Below are 15,367 nucleotides of genomic sequence, written 5' to 3' on the forward strand. Positions count from 1 at the left end.
GAAAATTCGGGCAAACATTTCTGGGCCGGAAATTATGTTTTCGGTAAACAATTTTTTTCTCGAAAGTGCGACGGATTTTGGGGGTATGTATAATGACCAAAAATGATTGTAATTACCCACTGTAACTAAATATAATCTTTTTAGTATGATTTGAAATTTTTTAATTTCGTCTAAAAATTACAGTACCTACTCGAATTTTTTTCTCGAAAGTGGGTAGGATTTCAGGGGTATGTGTATTCACGAAAAATGATTGTAATTGACCCCCGCAAATAAAAATAATTTTTCAAGAACGATTTGAAATTTTTGAATTTAATTGTTAATAACTTTTTAACGAAGCCTCCATCAACAAATTGGTATTCTTGATTTTCGTCTTATTTTAGTCTCTAGAATCCCCCATTAAAATTTTTCCCAGGGATGGCCGAACACCCTGTATACAGGGTGAGTCACCTAACATTTGCACCTCAAATATCTTTGTTATTTGTAAAGATACGTCAAATGTCTTGAGGACAAAATTGAATGGTACAATGGGGCTCATACGATGCCAAAAATATTTTTATTTCTATGGCATTTTTTTTAAAGAAATCAAAGTCATCTTCATTTTTTAAAAATTGAATCACCCTTTCTGAAACAATGATAGTCCCTTTCATTAGGAATTCAGTGATTATAGTTATTCAAGGTTAATGAAGGTCACGGTCGGAGAAAATGGTATAAGATGCAAAATATGAAAGCTGTTGATAATCCGCACTGGCTTCGAGACGTTGATCACCAAAGGCAATGGAGCGTAAACATGTGGTGTGGTGTTTTGAACGATAAAGCAATCGATCCATACTTCATTACCGGAACGATGACAGGGTAAAAATATTTTCAATTTTTGCAAGAAGATCTGCTAATTTTATTGGAAGATATTCCTCTACAAAACCGTTACGATATGTGGTACCAACATGATGGCTGTCCGGCTCCATTCTGCACGAGTAGCCAGAGAAACATTGGATTCTAGGTTTCCAAACCGATGGATTGGATGAGGTGGTACTGTTTCATGGCCAGCACGTTCGCCTGACATAAATCCACTGGATTTATTTTTGTGGGGTCTGCTAAAGGAGACCGTATACGCGAATGCTCCAACAACAATTGAAGATATGCATCGGCGGATCATTACAGCATGTGCGAATATCACCTCGGAAGTACTTGGCAGAGTTCAACATTCCTTCAGAGCCCATTTACAGCAATGTATCGACGTAAATGGCCATCGTTTTGAACATTTGTGAAATACAGGTATTCGTGCTTTCACATTTTACATCTTATACCATTTTCTCTGACTGTAACCTTGAATGACCTTGAATAATTATAGTCACTGAATTCCTAATGAAAGGGACTATCATTGTAGGTGTTTCAAAAAGGGTGATTCTATTTAAAAAGATGATGGTGGCTTTCATTTCTTTAAAAAAAATGACATACAAACAAAAATATTTTTGGCATCGTGTGAACGCCATTATACTATTCAATTTTGTCTTCAAGACATTTGGCGTATCTTTAAGAACAACAAAGATATTTGAGGTGCAAATGTTAGATGACTCACCCTGTATAGTAAAAAAGGTTTCGGGAACATAATTCACATTATATGGAAACTTCTTCGTGTAAAATGATTACTTAGGTTCGTTGGTATCTAGTTTGAGCTATCTGTTCAAATGTGAAGCGTCTGAAGCAGTCGTTCGGTTCAGTCTCGAAAAGTAATGCAAGGTTCGGATCGATATCCCTCCCATGGCAAATAGGAACTTCTATAGCGATTCCTGTCTGGCGAGATGGAAGGGAACATACTTGGACGAAGTGGGTAGTTATCGATATATAGCGGCAGAATCAAGCATTTCGAGATCCTCGAGTTATGAATTATTCAAAGCTCGATGGCGCGGGCAGGATGTCGAAGTTGTAGCTGACAAACCGACTTCGCCTTCGTCGTTAATGCATTTTCTCCCGTCGAATCGGCCAAGTTTCCGCGTGGAAAAGTTACCGTGAACTTGTTAAACCGATGCGTCAACCAGCTAACGACGTATCGATGGAGGATCGTTAACGAAAACTTTTAATTGCGAACGAATTGCCTTCCTTGCGGTAAACGTGGCCGTGATTAACGAAACTTAGCTTTCAACAAATCGTCGAAGCGAACGAAGTCTTCTTTATGAATTACAGCAAATCTTGGGTAACTGCGTGAAACACGGAACCAAAGTCTCGCAGTTCTAAAAGCATGATTAATTTTCAGTTCCCAGAAAGGTATAAACCGAGCTATGGCGTTCAGCTTTGTATCTTGTTGAACGTAGAAAAAGATAGCGAATGAAGGATGAATAAGAATAACATAATGTGAAACTTATTTATTTTTTATTAATGGTACCTTTACTGATATATTCGTGAGGTTTTTCTGATTAAAATAAGACTAAACATGATATAACTTGGATCATATTTGCATATTTAATCGTATTTAACACAATTTTATACTGTATTAGAAATAGGTTACACACAAATTATATCATGTTTGCTCTTATTTTAATCGGAAAACTCTTACAAAAGCATTGGTGAAAGTTTCATTAAAAATAAAAACAAAAATAAAAAAGTTTCATCTTTGCATTGTGTACTATGTATGTAAATGTCCAATCGAAAATGACTTGCAGTTATCCAAACATTACAAAGTATGTGTTCCTTTTACGGAATGTTTATTTACATGTGGAAGAGTAAGAAAATTTTTCTTTAGGTATTTAACTATACAGGATGAACCATTTAACTTGATTAAATCAATTATTTGTCTGACTAATTGACGAATCAAAAGTCTTTTTCTCCTGGATAATTTTAAACTTACAAAATTTGAATAACTAAATAAAACAAAATGCTATTTTGCAAAAGCTCCGTATCATTGAATAGTATAATACAAGTAAATAAGTTCACTGTATGAAAAGACGATGAGAAAGTTGAACCTCGATGAAGTATAGTATATGTAGTATAGTATGAGTATAGTCACGATTAGTAACCTTAAACAAAGAATATCGATGGTTCCTTTTACGTAGCTATGTCAGTTCTACTGCTGAATATAGCTTCGTATTAAGTATAAATGACACAGGAGGCGTATTTTTAGTAGTAATGACCTTTGAGGCTCAGTATGCTGACTCGCGTTTCCAGTAGAATTAAATGAAACGTTTCCGAGATTTCTTGTCAAGCAGAAACATTTTCATCGAGAACAAAGAAATTTGTCGGAAAATGTTGGAAAAGTTTATTAGTTCTAATCTGGAACACCCCCCCTGTATAGGATGTTTCTTTAACTTTTGCACACAAAGCAATGTTTCCAACAGAAGTTTATCAGTTTCTTGTCGGCTGCAAAATAAAATACTGAATTAAAATAAATTATTATTTTTTCAATAAAAAATCAAGGCTTGATTTTTTTAAATAGCATTGCATATTTTTTATTTCATACTCTTGTAGTTAACCTCTGGGAAAAATTTTAATAGAGGATTCTAGAGGCCAAAATAAGACGAAAATCAAGAATACCAATTTGTTGATGGAGGCTTCGTTAAAAAGTTATTAACAATTAAATTCAAAAATTTCAAATCGTTTTGGAAAAATTATTTTCGCTTGCGGGGGTCAATTACAATCATTTTTGGTGAATATACATACTTCCGAAATCCTACCCACTTTTGAGAAAAAATTCGAGTAAGTGCTGAAAGTTTTGGGTGAAAAAAAAGACTTTCGAATCGTCTTGGAAAAATTATTTTTAGTTGCAGGGGTCAATTGAAAGCATTTTTGGTCAACAGACATACCCCCGAAATCCGACTCAGTTTCGAGAAAAAAATTCCTTACCGAAAATATAATTTCTGGCCAGAAATGTCTGTCTGAATTTTCATGCGAATCTTTAAAAAGTCATAACTTCTGAACGGATTGGACGATTTTAATGTTTAAAAAAGCAAACTACGCATATTTTGATGGAGAATATGTACAAATCGCAAAAATATTCGAAAAGTTGGTCCTTGACACCGCAAAATGAGAAAAACTCCATAAAAATGGTCAAATTTTCAAACAGCCATAAGTTCTATGATGGTGAATATATTTCAATGAAACTTTTTTCTGAAGTAGAGCTCATGGGTACCTACAAAAAAGTATTAGACAACTTTTCTGTAGGGTGGCAAACAAAATTACTAAAAATGAAAAAGGAATCTTTAAGAAAAATCGACAGGGGGGTCTGCCTTTTTCGACGAAAAAAAAGATTTTTAATTAATTCTGAAAAAATTATTTTCGGTTGTGGGGGTCAATTACAATCATTTTTGGTGAATAGACATACTCCCGAAATCCTACTCACTTTCTAGAAAAAAATTCGAGAAGGTGTGAAATTTTTCGACGGAAGAAAGAAATTTCAAATCGTTTTGGAAAAATTATGTTCGGTTGCGGGGGTCAATTACAATCATTTTTGGTGAATAGACATACCCCCGAAATCTTGCGCATTTTCGAGAAAAAAATTGAGTACGGTCGGAACTTTAAACGTTAATAACTCTTTAACGAAGCCTTTATCAACAAATTGGTATTCTTGATTTTCGTCTTATTTTGGCCTCTAGAATCCTCCATTAAAATTTTTCCCAGGGTGGCCGAACACCCTGTATATGAGGGTTTAATTTCATTCTACCGACTAGAAATATTGATCCGCAAATTCTTGTATAATAAATACATTGGTTCGAAACAAGAAGGTTTAATGCTATTTACCGCGTCCTAAATTCTACGTTTAAGGCCACCATCAAAGTGCACTTTAAGTTACCGAAGTATAATTTAATTTGTGTTTCGAAACCTTGAAAAAAATACTTTGTTAAACCCCTGAAAGTTCCCTGCAGCCGTTCGCAGCTCTATCGCATTAACATTTAATATAGAGACGTAGCCGATTGTTTTAGAAGAGTGCTTAACGATGTTATAGGTAGTTTAAGCGAGGCAGTTTACAGCACCGTTTAATTCTATTCTAACCATTTTGTTTCCTTTGCTCAAAGCCAGTCCTAAATGTCCGTCTTGAGCACCGTTATCCGCGCGTGCACATTTTACCAATATAAGTTTGAAACAAACACGATTGAAGTGGCCTGAAAAATTTATAGACCATTCGAAAACCGTTCATTAAGTGAACGTGCAGTTGGTCACGCAAATATTTAAACACAAGCATAGTTTTGACATCGTTCTGTGTATCCTAAGTATATAATGAGTAAAACAAGTTTTCGGTATAGTTTCTGGTTAAGAAAACTGCAGAAACATTCTATTTGTTGTATACGATTACTTAAATAATAGGAAGGAAACTCAGAAATAGTCGATTATAAGGTCACAAAAGTATTCGTACACAATGCAAATTAACCGTAGAGAGTAAAACTAATTTTCTTTAATCGTGGATAAATATTTTGTAAAGTATTTATTTTGTTATGCAACATTTTGCAAGCATATTGGCACGTTAGAATTTCTTTTTTAAAAATCATTAACTTCGTTATGCTGCCAATCTTCGGTAAAACGTCTTTAAAACTCTTTTTTAAATTTATGGTCGTTTTGTGAATCGTTTGGTCAATTCCACACAATTTTAACCTTTCGAGTACTGTACCGGAGTCACCTTTGACTCGTTACTTTTCTCTCGATACGCACACAGCACTAACAAAGTCTTGCTATTGCGACTGAGGTAATTATGTTCATGAATGCCTCCGCCTTGTGTTTACTATCTCTAACTATCCCTCGCTAATGTTCGCTGGCTTAGATCCACGACGTGAACATTATCGAAGGAAGTACTCTTCTCAAGAATGCAGAAACTATACCTAAACATAACATAATACATTTGTTTTATTCATTATATACAGGGTGTTCGACCACACCTGAGAAAAATTTTAATGGGGGATTCTAGAAGCCAAAATAAGAAGAAAATCAAGAATACCAATTTGTTGATGGAGGCTTCGTTAAAAAGTTATTAACAATTAAATTCAAAAATTTCAAATCGTTCTGGAAAAATTATTTTCGGGTGTGGGGGTTAATTATAATCATTTTTGGTGAATAGACGTACCCCCAAAATCCTACGCATTTTCGAGAAAAAAATTCGAGTAGCTGCTGAAATTTTTAGGCGAAAAAAGAAATTCAAATAATTCTAAAAAAATTATTTTCGATTGCGTGGGTCAATTACAATCATTTTTGGTCATTACATATACCCCCGAAATCCTACGCACTTTCGAGAAAAAAATTCCTTACCGAAAATCTAATTAGGTGCCTGAATTTTTCGACGAAAAAAAAAAATTTCAAATCATTTTGGAAAAATTATTTTCGGTTGCGGAGGTCAATTACAATCATTTTTGGTGAATAGACATACCCCCGAAAACTTGCGTATTTTCGAGAAAAAAATTCAGTACCGGCAGAACTTTAAACGTTAATAACTTTTTAACAAAGCCTCCATCAACAAATTGGTATTCTTGATTTTCGTCTTATTTTGGCCTCTAGAATCCTCCATTAAAATTTTCCCCAGAGGTGGTCGAACACCCTGTATATTTAGTATACATAGAATGATGTCAAAACTATACTGTTATCTGAATATTTTCGTGACCAATTGGTTTTTTAGAGTCCGGAACCATTATGCGAAACGTTTATAACGTTGCATGCTTGCAGGAGGTTTAAAGTGGAAGAGGAAACAATTTACATCCGTTTGTATTAGGTAGATAAAGCATATACCTAAAGTAACATGAATCGATAATCTTGAAGAAGATAAATCATTTACACAAACAAGAAAAACGATCGCATTATCGGTTAGTGAGCAAAAAATAGGGTGTTCCATTGTTATTCATGGTACAACCGGGACATAAGCGATTCTACTTGAAAAAATAAGTCGAAAATGTGGATTTACTTTCGGGGAAATTGAATTTGAATGTTGTGTTAAACGTGTACAAAAAAATGTTACCAGAGAAAATAAATTTAAAATTATCATAATTCTCATTAATAGAAGTTTTCTGTTAACGATGACATTATGTTGTGTTATTTGTTGTATTTTGACAAAATTTTCGAGAAACATTGTTCTAAATATTCAAAGTCAATTTTCTCAAGAACAAACTCTTTTACAAAAGAAATTTGATATTATCGTACCATAATTACTGGGACACTCTGTATGCATATTCAAATCTATGCTTCGTTAAGAAAAAGTTTAGGCAACTCGAGTGACGATAAAACAGTCTTCGATCTCTTGGAAAATTGATTTGATAAGTATTTTGCAAACTAGAATTTCGAAAAAAAAACAGGGAAAATATTGATCACAATGTAACATTTTATATCAGAAACATAGACTAGATTTAATGGTCTCTTGGAGACAATTTTTGTTGCAGATTGAGATCACTCTTAAGAAAATAATACGATAATATCGACGGTTTCTCTTACAACGAGTAAAATATTATATTATTCGTGTAATTAGTAAAATAGGTTCTACGAGAAGTTTTAAAGCGTGTTAAAAAGAAGTGGGTTATAAAATGTAGTAAACAATTTCGTGGCGTGTTCAGTATCACTATAATTAACCGCGATACGCTGATAATTATATTGCAATTTGTTCAAGCATTACTCAATGATTTGAAAGCAGGCTACAATAACATATTCATGTAACTATACTGCATGACAAAATAATAGCACGCTTCTAATTTAATTTAATTTTTGTCCATTTAACATTATAAGTTCGATTTTCTTTTGTATATGTATATTTTTCATTATTTCATTATCTTATATTTTAATTAATTAAAATAATGTTCGATGCTTAATATTCTGTAACATCTTTACATTTAATAACTGCAATCATTATTTTTGGTAAGAACTGGAGGAAAGTAATTTAATAGTGTGAAAAAATTAAATATGTGCGTTAAAGAGAAATGAAAGTATTTGAAATGTTTAATTTTAAAAATGTTAAAGATTCTAAAAAAATAGAAGTAGCTATGCACATTATTAACAAGTGAGAAGTAAATTGTGTGTTATATTTTTGGATTTGTCAAGGAGAGTGTCTCTCAGTAGTGAAGATAAATACCGTTCACTTATCCAATCGAAAATGACTCGCAGTTATCCAAGCATTGCTGTATTGGCATCTATTTGTGTTTACATAAACATCATTTATGCTTGCATAATCTAACAAAGCTAAACTAAACGAAATCTATTTGTGTTAACATAAGCATATTCTACAAACACAAGATAACAATAGACCGCTTTCTTAACGAGTCCACAATCCCATTTAAAAATGATGTGCAAAATAAAAAAGATTTTATTCTTTTTGTTTCTCTTATTCTTCCATAAGGAATCATCTCCCACCCGTGTGTACGTGTTATGTGAGAACACTCAGTATATGATAGTATCGGTTAAATTGGGTAGTATACAAGGTGTTCGGCCACCCCTGGGAAAAATTTTAATGTGGAATTCTAGAGGTCAAAATAAGACGAAAATCAAGAATACCAATTTGTTGATTGAGGCTTCATTAAAAAGTTATTAACGTTTAAAGTTCCGCCCGTACAGAATTTTTTTCTCGAAAATGCGCAAGACTTCGGAAGTATGTCTATTCACCAAAAATGATTGTAATTGACCCCCACAACCGAAAATAATTTTTCCAGAATTAATTAAAAGTTTTTTTTTTCGTCGAAAAATTTAAGCACCTACCTCCTGTCGATATTTCTTAAAAATTCCTTTTTCATTTTTAGTAATTTTATTCGACGCCCTACAGAAAAGTTGTGTAATACTTTTTTGTAGGTACCCATGAACTCTACTTCAGAAAAAAGTTTCATTGAAATATATTTACAATTGTAGGAGTTATGGTTGTTTGAAAATTGGACCATTTTTATGGGGTTTTTCTCATTTTGCGGGGTCAAGGACCAACTTTTCAAATATTTTTAGAATTTCTACATATTCTACACTAAAATACGCGTCGTTTGCTTTTTTAAACATTAAAATCATCCAATCCGTTCAGAAGTTATGACGTTTTAAAGATTCGCATGAAAATTCGGGCAGACATTTCTGGCCAGAAATTATATTTTCGGTAAGGAATTTTTTTTTCGAAAGTGCGTAAGATTTCGGGGTTATGTGTGATGACAAAAAATGATTGCAATTGACCCGCGCAATCGAAAATAATTTTTTTAGAATGATTTGAAAAATTTTTTTTTCGTCGAAAAGTTTCCCCACCTTCTCGAATTTTTTTCTAGAAAGTGGGTAGGATTTCGGGGGTATGTCTGTTCACCAAAAATGATTGTAATTGACCCCCACAACCGAAAATAATTTTTCCAGAACGATTTGAAATTTTTGAATTTAATTGTTAATAACTTTTTAACAATTGTTCCATCAACAAATTGGTATTCTTGATTTTTGTCTTATTTTGGCCTCTAGAATCCCCCATTTAAATTTTTCCCAGGGGTGGCCAAACACCCTATATAAATCTGTCCACCATATTTAACAAAGTGAATCTTTTTAATCAGGAATAATAAGTCAGATGAATTAAGTTAGCAGCCAGAGAATTTTTATGCGTTCAAGTAGGACCATTAATAGGTTTTGATAAGCGTATTTTGCGTTCAAGTAGGACCATTAATAGGTTTTGATAAGCGTATTTTGCGTTCAAGTAGAACCATTAATAGGTTTTGATAATCTTACGAACGAAATTCAAATTTCTGGGAAGAATCTGAGATTGTTGAGCAGTTTTGTAGATGATTGTAAAAAAATCTTACCTGACTGAACCTGAGGTAACCAAGAATGGCATAGGCGTTGGGCATGGACTCAGGGGCGAACTGCTCACAGAACTTCGAGTGCTGCTTAATACAGAGTGTGGACATTGCGGTGGACCATTATGTCCACCGCCGGATGCGTTTCCACCTTTACTCGAGAAACGTCCCTTCAGGCAGGGTATTTTGGACCAACCGCTAACATCCTTGCCTGACATTCCTGTGAACAAACACGTTGATTAGTCGTGACTATTACAGCCATTCAGCCATTAGCATTAGAATAAAATAACTTCATTGACGAAGTGCCTCCCCTTCCCCCTACCTAGTCATTCGCAAACTGTTCGTTATATGTAAAATTTCTGCTAATAAAGATAATAATTAAACGCTTTTTTATGGTAATTAACCTTTTAAACAAACAGAATACAATCAAATTAGTTTTATATACAACCTTAGCTTTTTACATTTGGAAATTTTTCCCTAATCACTAACACACAAGTATCATGCTACATCATATGTTCAATTTAGAAAGAGAACTACCATTGTGGCTATCTCCATCTTTGATATTCTCGTACGTATATTTAGGCATATTTTCTATATATTTATTTGTTCTTCAGTACAACGTAACTGAGAAAATTTTAAAAAACATATACAATTTTAAAATTTTCTGCTTACATAATTTCATCTTATAATTATCAATAATCTTCTGATTACCCCTCAGATGGGACATCCGAGTGCAAAAGATTAAAATATTTATTATTTTAAGTTTATAATATCGATTATGAAAAAAAATATAAGATGTGCTATGTATATTCGGTGTTTGCGTGGCCCGTTAATGCTCTTCCGGTTCTGTTTCGGCTCTAGGGTAACTCGGACGTGATTAGATTCAAATTCAAATCTCGTTCACGGGCATTAGCGTTACCGAGACTTTGCAGACTGTCTGTATGGATCAATTGGGAAAGCACTTTAGCATTTGAAATGCGCTGAATCTACGTGAATTACAGGTCAATAATTTTCAGGTAATCAATAGTCCTAGATTCCGTTATGATTTGGGCTTGAGAAATGATTTCCGTTTAATTCCGGTGCTAAGAGATAGACTCGTTGAAACAGAACACATATGTTTTAACAAGCAAATTACCCTTACCATAATACCGCCCTGGTGTTTCTAACCTCTTCGAGGCGTATTTAAACGATTAAGGGTGATTTACACTCTGATAAGACTGATGACAAGAATATCATTCATACAGTAACTTATGGCGTAAAGTAAGTTTATATGAAATTGTTGCACTTTGTTTTTAAGGAAAATGAACTTTATTCTTTTTATTATTGAAATAAATAATGTATAATCATACTTTATTGTAAACATAGAAACTAGTAGGTATACTAATACTGAACCAAATAACAAAGTTATAATATTCTTATTTCGAAAACTAATCCATTTTAATTCTCTCTCTAAAAATCTCTTTACGTATACATATACAGGGTGCTCGGCCACCCCTGGGAAAAATTTTAATGGGAGATTCGAGAGGCCAAAATAAAATGAAAATCAAAAATATCAATTTGTTGATTAAAGCTTTGTTAAGAAATTATTAAAAAATTAAACTAAAAAATTTCAAATCATTCTGAAAAAATTACTTTCGGTTGCGGGAGTCAATTACAATCATTTTTAGCGAATAGATATACACCCGAAATCCTACGAACATTCGAGAAAAAAATTCGAATACGTGTGAAATTTTTCGGCGGAAAAAAATATTCCAAATCTTTCTGGAAAAATTATTTTCGATTGCAGGAGTCAATTACAATCATTTTTGGTCAATAGACATACCCTCGACATTTTAGCCATTCTCGAGATAAAAATTCGCGTAGGTGGACAAACTTTTCGACAAAATTAAAAAATTCCCAATACCTCTGGAAAAATTGTTTTCGATTACAGGAGTCAATTACAATCATTTTTGGTCAATAGACATACCCTCGACATTTTAGCCATTCTCGAGATAAAAATTCGCGTAGGTGGACACACTTTTCGACAAAATTAAAAAATTCCCAATACCTCTGGAAAAATTGTTTTCGATTACAGGAGTCAATTACAATCATTTTTGGTCATTAGACATACCCTCGAAATTCTAACCATTTTCGAGAAAAAAATTCCTTACCGAAAATATAATTTCAGGCCAGAAATATCACTCCAAAATTTCACGCGTACCTTTAAAATGCCATAACTTCTGAACGGATTGAGGAATTGTAATGTTTCAAGCGGCAAACAATACGTATTTTGGTAGAGAATATGTAGAAATTCAAACAATATTGAAAAAGTTGTTCCTTGACCCCGTAAAGTTAGAAAACCTCCATAAAAATAGTCCAATTTTCAAACAACCATAACTCCTACAATAGTGAATATACTTCAATGAAACTGTCTCCTGAAGTAGAGCTCATGGGTACCTACAAAAAAGTATTAGACAACTTTTCTGTAGGGCATCAAACAAAATTAGTAAAAATGAAAAATAAATTTTTAAGAAAAATCGACAGGGGCTAGGTGTCTAAAGAAAAAGAAAAATTTCATATCGTTCTGGAAAAATTATTTTCGATTGTGGGGGTCAATTGCAATCATTTTTGTTGAGTACACATACCCCCGAAATCCTACGCACTTTTGAGAAAAAAATTCCTTACCGAATGTCTAATGTATGAGAGGAAATGTTTCTATAACTTTTTAACAAAGTCTCAATCAACAAATTAGTATTTTTAATTTTCGTCTTATTTTAGCCTCTAGAATCTCCCATTAAAATTTTTTCCAGGGGTGGCCGAACACCCTGTATATGTATATCATATTTCAAATGTGCTGCCCTCACCAACTGCGTATTTTTTGTTTCATTTCAACAAAAATTTTATTGCACGCAATATTATAATATTCTTTAAGTTAACAATATAACAGGAAGTTTTATACTCCTTCTTACGAACTTTGAGGAGAGGTTTCACACCTAGCCCCCAAAAAAATATAAAAACAAGTCCAAAATAAAAAAATACATGTCGAATATTTTTCGGTGTTCTAGGTATCACTTCTTGTAAGTTACAAAATTTTATCCTTATCAATTTGAGAATGTCGAACGACTTATGGGACGTCTTACTTATTACAATTATAGTTTTGCAGATTGTAAAGACGTCCTTAATCAATAAAAAAAAATAAACGATTAACGATCCGATGATGCAGCGTTCTCGTTTCTCGCGCGTCGAACGAACGTAAAACGAGGTATTATCGACAATATAAATCTGCATCAGTGGATTTTGTAAATGGCCGCCTAGGCACGTACTAGTCGCGCACTTTGTGCAATTTATACACCATTTATACATTATTCATTGAAAGTATCGCGCGGCGCTTGTTAATCTTGCGGCACCGTTCTTCATTGCGCGAAGTGCTTGCTAATAAAATCCCGCTGGTAAATTAAAATTTCTTTAACGTCGGAAGCGGAAGCTTGGAATACGACCGAGCGACCTTGACCATAGAAGATTTTGTCGTAACATACGAACCGCTGGGTCATCGTGGCGAACGATACCAAAAATAGTATGTGTTCCACTTTGCCCCGATAGCAAAAGTCACGGCGGCTCTCAAAATTGATCGAATATTTCCCTTTATTACACTTTTCATTTAATCAAATTGGTAATCTCACAATAGTTATACTTATAATTGTATATTACAGTATTTTAAGTACCTATAACTTTGTTTATTCGATGTTTTAAGTAAAACTTTATGTTTTAAACACGATATAAATTTGTTTATTAAACCGAAAGGCATAACGAAATATAGAATTGCATAAAAATACTGCACACGCAAAAATATAATATTTTTAGATTAAGTAAACTGTAGCGCCATCTCTTGAGACCTAAAGTAAAATGATAACATGGCGGCTGATTTGAAAATTGAAAATCGCGATAGCAATTCAAAAAAAGACAATTTTAGACGACGGTGACTGAGTAGGTGGCAATAAATGGGTAATTTATCCTATTTTCATAGATTATATTTGTAACTTAAATCAGTGACAATAATTAGAGTGTCATGATTAAGGTAGTTTACCCTACTATACTTAATTTCAAAGCAAGTGTAAATTTAAATTTAATTGGTCAACGATTTGAAGGTGAAAATAAAATTAAAAAAAAAACCCTAGAAAAAGTAGGAAAAGTCAGAAACTAAATGCGTGGGTTCCACACACAATTTGTTCGATTGTGAAAAAAATTTCAAACACAAAAAGTGAACGTTCGTGTGCATAATGTTTGTACGTTACTATTCTTCCCGCGAAACTCGAAGTATAAAAGTAGAACCGAGGGGAAAGGGGGGGGGGGGGGGATTAATTCCATTGGAAATGGCGTGGCAAACATCTCGGCAGAAGTGGGTCAGGTTTGCTTTTAACGCATAAGTAGCTAAATGATGCATTGCTTTTTATTAAGATCGGAAAAACTGTCTTTACCGAGTGTCAATTTTCCGGGCGATGATGTAACGTTCAATTACGTTTGTCCACCGTTCCATTTCGTTGTTAGTAACGTTCGGTTACATAAGGGATGGTGATTTAACATCCTTTATTCGATTTAATATTCCGCGGAACACATTCGTAACAGGAAACCTCACGTTTGGAAGAAAACATGAATTTCAGAATTTTATTTAATCTTCAGATTATAATATACTCTTTTGTCAAAGCCAAACAATACAATAGCCAACTAAAAAATATATAAGAAAATAGTAAATAGAAACGAAATATATTTGAAAAAATAAATTACTAAATTCTGGTAGAAAAAGGCCAAAATATATTAAAAAGACCTGAAATATATTTGGGAAAATAAGTTATTAAATTTTGGATTATTTCTGTGAAATAATTCTATGCGGTAGAAAAAGGCTAAAATATATTTAAAAAACCTGAAATATATTTGAGAAAATAAGTTATTAAATTTTGTTAGAAATTCTAGTAAAATTAAATTGATTATCTGTGAAATAATCTTATACGGTAGAAAAAGACCAAAATACATATATTAAAAAGATCTGAAATATATTTGAGAAAATAAGTTGTTTTTTGGTAGAAATTCTAGAAAAATTAAATTGATTATCTGTGAAATAATCTTATGCGCTAGAAAGAAGCCAAAAATTGAACTTTCCAACCAATTCATTTAAAAAAAAAGGAGAATTCTAAAACTTGACATTAAAAATGTCAAACTTTCAACTCTGAGTATGTATTACCGAAGATAAATCTTTTCACAAAATCAATTTTAAGCTTTTGGCCGAGGACCACTGTCCTAAATCATTACTTTTGACAAAATTCATGTTCACGTTTACTCGTCGCTGTAGGCATTTGTGAATCGTTCAAGAACAAATTCTTTTCCTATCGATTCGCCGATAAAAGGAAGTTATATTGAGATGGTAGGAAGTTCAGAGAGGAAGACCACCGGCAGACCGTTACGTCTCAGTTTTGTTTGTATCGAAGAAATCCTCATTCCAGGATTTCATCGGGTCTGCCTCCAGCGGTTTTCCAATACGCGCAACACATTCATCGTATTTCTTTGGCCCTTATTGTATACGGCCAATCCGTCTCGATGGTACGAGATATCGACTAATTCTCCAAACGGTTCTTTGTTCCGTGTTCATCCTTTTTTCTCGTCTGTTCGCGAATGTTTGGGCGAACTACGACGGATGAGAC

The 15,367-nt window shown here is 33.3% G+C and overlaps 1 protein-coding gene across 5 annotated transcripts in view; it reads right to left on the reverse strand.

Moving 5' to 3' along the window:
- LOC143346560 (uncharacterized) overlaps positions 1-15,367 on the reverse strand; it is a 110,875-nt gene that overhangs the window by 24,833 nt on the left and 70,675 nt on the right. For all 5 annotated transcript variants that reach the window (XM_076774757.1, XM_076774755.1, XM_076774758.1 and 2 more), the window contains exon 4: positions 9,702-9,915. In XM_076774757.1, coding sequence (XP_076630872.1) covers positions 9,702-9,915 — 214 coding nt within the window. The remainder of the gene's footprint in view (positions 1-9,701; positions 9,916-15,367) is intronic.

The sequence above is a fragment of the Colletes latitarsis genome, chromosome 10 (genome assembly GCF_051014445.1).
Source record: "Colletes latitarsis isolate SP2378_abdomen chromosome 10, iyColLati1, whole genome shotgun sequence".
Lineage (NCBI taxonomy): Eukaryota > Metazoa > Arthropoda > Insecta > Hymenoptera > Colletidae > Colletes > Colletes latitarsis.